Source organism: Sebastes fasciatus, chromosome 5 (genome assembly GCF_043250625.1).
Source record: "Sebastes fasciatus isolate fSebFas1 chromosome 5, fSebFas1.pri, whole genome shotgun sequence".
Classification (NCBI taxonomy): domain Eukaryota; kingdom Metazoa; phylum Chordata; class Actinopteri; order Perciformes; family Sebastidae; genus Sebastes; species Sebastes fasciatus.
The window spans coordinates 38531902-38538896 of NC_133799.1; the positions used below are offsets into that span (position 1 = coordinate 38531902).

The 6995-nt window shown below is 40.3% G+C and overlaps 1 protein-coding gene across 1 annotated transcript; it reads left to right on the forward strand.

Moving 5' to 3' along the window:
* The first annotated feature begins 3585 nt into the window (after nt 1-3585).
* Nucleotides 3586-6755, forward strand: LOC141768376 (peroxynitrite isomerase THAP4-like). Its single transcript, XM_074636641.1, has 2 exons — nt 3586-4056; nt 5341-6755. Exons 1-2 carry the CDS (start codon nt 3858-3860, stop codon nt 5655-5657), a joined length of 516 nt encoding a protein of 171 aa, XP_074492742.1. The 5' UTR covers nt 3586-3857; the 3' UTR covers nt 5658-6755.
* The last annotated feature ends 240 nt before the right edge of the window (nt 6756-6995 follow it).

Consider the following 6995-nt stretch of genomic DNA (forward strand, 5'->3'; position numbering starts at 1 on the left):
CAAAAATGTTGCAGAAAACTGATTTTATGACCCTTGATGATTTCCAAGGTGTGTTCAAGCTGATCGATCAGATGTCAGAAGATCACAGACATGTTTTTTCCCTCTTTATTTGTTAAGGGTGCTTTTTAAAAGCTTTTACCTGAGAAAAACATGAAAACCAAATAAAAGGAGCATGGTCACTTCAGGGTCAAACTTCACCTCCTTGCCTTCATGATAGAATGACAACCAATGCACCTTACGACAAGATCTTCAGTTTTCCATTGGTACATGTATCTTTTCATTAGCAGTAAAATTGACAGAGATATCGCTGGATAACGTTCAGGATTGCTGGTAACGTCTAATCACGAGTCGCATGAGAACGGTTTAGTTTGGGTAAGGGATTCAGGGTCATACGACAATGTTTTATTTTTACAACGGCCTTCAAATCTGAGCAAGGGAGCGGATATTTTTCTGGTCTCTAACCTGTGACCAAGCTGACTTGGTTGAACCTTAAAAAAAATAATAATATAAATAAATAAATAAAATAAAAACACATAACAACACATAGCTTCATAGCAACACATATCTCCATAACAACACATAACAACACATCAAAACAACACAACACATAGCTTCATAAAAACACATAACAACACATAGCTTAAATAAAAACTCATAACACACAGCTTCATAGCAACACATAGCTTCATAAAAACACATAACAACACATAGCTTAAATAAAAACACATAACACATAGCTTAAATAAAAACACATAACAACACATAGCTTAAATGAAAGCACATAACACATAGCTTCATAGCAACACATAGCTTCATAAAAACACATAACAACACATAGCTTAAATAAAAACACATAACACACAGCTTCATAACAACACATAGCTTCATAAAAACACATAGCAACACATAGCTTCATAGCAACACATATCTCCATAACAACACATAACAACACATCAAAACAACACAACACATAGCTTCATAACAGCACATATTAACACATCATAACAACAAACCGTAATCCGCTCACAGGAGCACATACAACAATACAATCCAAAGTTATACCAAATTTCAGTATTGCTTTAACTGTGATTAGAGGTTACTGGCGACCCAGAACTATATCCAGCAATATCTGTCAATTTTACTGCTAATGAAAAGATAAATGTACCGATGGAAAGCTGAAGATCTTGCCGTTCTATAGTTGTATTGGTTGTCATTCTATCATGAAGGCAAGGAGATGAAGTTTGACCCTGAAGTGACCATGCTCCTTTTATTTGGTTTTCACGTTTTTCTCAGGTTAAGGGCTTTTAAAAAGCACCCTTTACAAATAAAAGGGAGAAAAAAACATATCGGTGATCTCCTGACATCTGATCTAATCAGCTTGAATACACCTTGGAAAACACCAAGAGTCATAAATTCAACACTGTGGAATATTAAGAGTCTATTTGGAGGCCATTTTGAAAAATAGCTGCCACGGCCCTCAGGCACCAAATTAGTAGTGCCCCGATATCTATGTCTTTTCATAACATATAAACCTACATTTGTGCCAAATGTATTGCAATATGCCAGTTGTTGTGCTTAACTCCACCGCTGGTAGTGGTTTCTTTCCTACAAAGCTTCTTCTACTGAAACAGGGTCACACCAATTATATCACTAGCCTTCTCAATAAACTTTTTGATCCTGTTGGAAGTGATGCGTTACCTCTACCTGAGAAAACAGTTCTGCTGCCACCTGGTGGCTGATGTGTCACATTACTGCTCTCTGTTACATCACTGATGGGTGTGGTGAGCTGTGAACACAACAGGAAACATTCCTGCTCAATGAAAATATCAATATTAATAAACGATTTTGTTTTTGCACTAACAGAACGGAATCTGACATCAGTCAAAGCGTGACTTTAGAAAACTACTGACAAATTTAAAATACCCTTTTCCAAATATGTATTAGCTGATGTTTTTCTTTTCTGAGCTCCTCAATTTCTGTTACATTTGTGGGACATCGGTGTCTATCGACAGTGCTGGAAAGAAATTAAGTACATTTACTCATATATATATATATATATTTACCAGCTGCAACATTAAAGTGATGAGCACATTAATGCATCAGTAATTATAATCCAATAATATATATATATACTTCATAAATGGACCATTCTGCATAATGTGTATTTTTAATTTGACTTTACTGCTATATTTTGATGTTAATACTAATACATTTGTATGCAGGACTTTTACTTATAACAGAGTATTTATACACTGTTTATACGACTTGATTGAGTCTGAAATTGCTTCGGAAATAACTTGATTCAATTTGACTAAATGTGTCTGCATATATAAATAACATATAAAATAAATAATATAATAATATATACAAATAAACGGTATTATCATTATTATTATTATTGATGGTGTTACAATAAAATGTATAGGAAAAAGTAAAGCTTCAAAGAAATCTTTCTGTTTCCATTCACTCATCCTACACAGAGATGGATCAATACTGACAGATTCCAACCTGATCAGAAGTAATATTCAGAGAAATTAAATGTCAACATGTACATAAAATATATTAATAATATATTCTACTGCTCTCTGAACAGCTCCAAACTTTAATTGTAAATATTTACATTTCACTTGGAAAAAATCTTAGTTTACAAGGTGAGATAGTGTTGGGAGAGAGGAGGATGATGGCTAAGCCGTCATCCATGATGGAGAAGGACTCCCACCCCATGCAGGACACCATCTCAGCACTGGAGAGCTCCTTCAGCGACAGGCTGCTCCACCCAAAGTGTGTGAAGGAGCACTATCGCAGGTCCTTCCTTCCTGCAGCTCTCAGACTCCACAACCAGCACTGCTCCCAGTAGACCACAACCAGCACTGCTCCCAGTAGACCACAACCAGCACTGTTCCCAGTGGACCACAACCAGCACTGTTCCCAGTTGACCACAACCAGCACTGTTCCCAGTGGACCACAACCAGCACTGCTCCCAGTGGACCACAACCAGCACTGCTCCCAGTAGACCACAACCAGCACTGCTCCCAGTGGACCACAATCAGCACTGCTCCCAGTAGACCACTTTCATTTCATTCACTGCAATATCATTTCCCACTTGTGCGATTGTGTTAATAGTGCGTTTCTTGTCATTACTGTGTAGGGATATACTGCTCCTATTTGTATACTTCCTTCTATTTAAATGGTTTATATTTTGTTACACTCTGTTTAGCTCTTTTTTCCTGTGTTAGCTGATGCTTCTTGTTTCTGCACTATCCCCTTCACTGCTGTACACTGCACATTTACACACTGCGGGACTATTAAAGGGATATCTTATCTTATCTTATTTTAAATAAATCTTGAGTTTTGGATGTGTACACTTTTATAACTTCTGTAAAAAAGAGAGATTAATGACAATAATAATAATGATAATAATAACAAAACAAAAGGTAGTAATATTTCATCGAAATGAATTCTTTTCTATCTGTTCCACTGTATGTTCCAATAAAGAGAGCTGTGCTGCCATCTTGTGGCCTGCAGGCTGCCTGTGAGCTGCTACCAGCTGCTGAGGGATTGTGGGACATTGTGAAAGACACTGTCCCGGTGCATAATGGGAAATGTGGACTAAAAGTCAGGCTTTGTCCACCTCTGCTGCTATTAACCCTGTCTCTCACAACAAGACTGTTCGACTGTTCAACTCTCCGTCCGATGTTCAGAGTATTAATAGAGACCGTTTCAACGACATTTGTCGGTTGCTAGGCAACTACATCGTTGTTCCGCCGACACTTCCGGTCCAGCCACTACTGAAAACACGAGAAGCAGCGGATGATCGCTGAACTTTCTCCTCCTGACACCCAGATCCCCAGTGTGAGATGGCTAAACTAGTGTTGGGGCCGTGCTGCTCAGTGGAGGGCTGTTCCCTCCGACCGGGCACCAACTTACTGTCCCAGATCAAAGTGTACCGTTTCCCTAAAGACACGCAGCAGCGCAGTGCGTGGATAGCTGCCGTGAAGAGACGAGACTGGAGCCCGTCGGTCAACTCCAGGGTCTGTAGCACTCACTTCATCACCGGTAAGTCCGGCATCGTCTCAGACAAGGACAATGACAACACGTCTAGGTGTGGAGCTGGGCACATGTCTGCTGGTCAGGACGGACATTCAACGGTTCAGCCAGTTGGTCAACAAGCTAACGCTAGCTAGCCTTCAGTCTGCAGAGGACTCTACAGAGGAGCGGGTGTGTGTATGTGTGTGTGTGTGTGCGCGCGTGTGCGTGTACGTGTACGTGCTGTGTGTATGTGGGTGTGCGTGCTGTGTGTGCGTGTGCGCTCTGTGTGTGCGCGCTGTGTTTGCGTGCTGTGTGTGTGTGTGTAACGTTCACTAGGCTCACTAAAGATGTGCTGAAGATGCAGGCCATCAGCAGCAGGAGTATGTTCTTGTTTAAGTCCCTCCGTGTTGTTGATTGAATATCAACTGTGCATCTTGATCCCAGGCTACAATCACAAGAATATCCTATTATTCTATCATTTCAGAAGATTGTAAGAGCTTGTATGCTCTAGCAAGCAATGTGCCTCAATCTATGCTGCACCCAAATGTAGTTCAATGTTTCTCTGTAGCTGTTCTATGGAACTGCTGTGTAGCCTTCAGTCCACAATTCACTTTAAACAAAATAAAACATACACATTTGTATCTGTTCAAAATGTACCTTAAAGGGAGATTAGTCAAGTATTTAATCCTCTTATCAATATGGAAGTGGGCAAATATGCTGCTTTATGCAAATGTATGTATATATTTAACAACACAAAACAATGACAGATATTGATCCAGAAACCCTCACAGGTGCTGCATTTAGTATAAAACAATATGCTCCAATCATAACATGTCAAACTGCAGCCCAACAGGCAACAACAGCTGTCAGTGTGTCAGTGTGCTGACTTGACTATGACTTGCCCCAAACTGCATGTGATTATCATAAAGTGGGCATGTCTGTAAAGGGGAGACTCGTGGGTACCCATAGAACCCATTTACATTCACTGATCTGGAGGTCAGAGGTCAAGGGACCCCTTTCAAAATGGCCATGACAGTTTTTCTTCACCAAAATTTAGCGTAAGTTTGGAGCGTTATTTACCCTCCTTCACGACAAGCTAGTATGACATGGTTGGCACCAATGGATTCCTTAGGTTTTCTTGTGTCATTTGATGCCAGGATATTTCACTAGCTTTGAAACTGAGCCCTCTACAACCTAAAAAACACAAGTTGCGTTAAAGAAATGAGTGGCGTTAGAACGAACTTGCGTTATTGTGTTAACTTTGACAGCCCTAATAAAAATATAATCATCTACTTTTTCTACATTTTGTAGGGAAGCCATCGAATGACCCTCTCCATCCTGACTACGCCCCTTCAAGAATGCCAGACAAACCTCAGAAAGCAAAAGGAATGGACAGATACTGGAGACCACTCAAGCGAGCGGCCTCAGCAGCTACACATCCTGACGCAGGGCCTGAAACTGTGAAGCGTACCGAACCTGAAAGCCCCAGATATAAGAACAAATCAGTTGGCACAGATCTATCCATGAAAGATATAGAGGACCTTCTAAGTGAAAATGCTGCCCTAAAAAGCTACAACGAAGAACTGGAGACAGAATTAAGAGCCCATGAGCAAATCATAATACAGTAGAGGTCATTTGTATGTGACTTGCAAGATGATGTTCTATACCGGCCTTCTTTTGACATTCTTGACCAGCAGCCTGGACACCCCAAACCTTGACAATGCCACCTGAAAACCAGCTCTTTGCTGTGTTGATGAAACTATGCCTTGGCCTGACTCATTGGGATTTGTCTTACCGATTCAAGTGTAGCTGTGGTACCATGTCTGCCATTTTTCATGACTGGCTGAATGTTATGTCGCAACGTGTAAAATATCTTATTCTCTCGATCTTATTCACTAAATGCCAGGGCATTAACACATTCACAGAACAAGTCCAACAAGACAATCAAATTTCTTCTTGGAATAAATCCAACATCACTTTCTTCTCCAAAGCTTGGGTGGGTGTGCAAATGACATAGTCATTACACAGCAAACTGGCTTCATTGATGTCCTGGAGGAGGGTGATACGGTCCTTGCCGACAGAGGATTTGACTTTCCAGACTACTTTGCCAAAAAAGGTGTGAGGCTCCCTGTGTCGGCATGGACACGTGGCAAAAGACAGCTAACAGGACTGGAGGTGTTATGGTCTCGCCAGATGTCATGGGCAAGGATACATGTGGAATGCTCAATTGGCAAATTAAAGACATTTTACATTTAAAAAAATACCCTGTCCATCAGCATGATAAAGAAGCACAGGACAACTAACTGACAGCATGGCTGTGACTGATCAAATATTCCTGTTGTGTGCTGCTTTGTCAAACCTTGATGAACCCCTTATCAGTTAAAGATCAACTACCAGGAAGATTGACTTTGAGATATGGCAAGCTTTCTTAACCTTGGGGTCTGGACTTCATGTGGGATCCCCTAAATGATAATATCTGGTTTCATTTCCAAATGAGAACCAAACTTAAATGTTTGTCTGATGTTGGGGTCATAGTGATTTTCTAACATGAATTTGGGGTCCCAAGACAAAACATACTGATATATGATTCAGGTTTTGTAATCCCTGCCCAGTTATTTTTATTCACATGAATTTCTGACATGAATATCATCAGCCAAGTTTTGTAATGTTTGCCTACTTGTTTTTATCTTGGCTAATTCAGTGGAGTAAAGTAATAACAATAACAAGCTTTTACAGTGTACAATTATGCGTTTTATTTATACAATGCTGAAATCGTACAAGGTCATGCAGTTTGAAGTACTAAAGTTTCTCAGTTATAATTGATTTCAAACAACTTACTAAAAGGTACAGTGTGTAGAATTCGGCTGCATCTAGTGGTATGGTTGCAGGTTGCAGATCCCTTTCCAAGACTGCGGTAACGTGGGATGCTGAGTGCAAACCGTGGTAACGCCGTTTGCCGCGCTCAG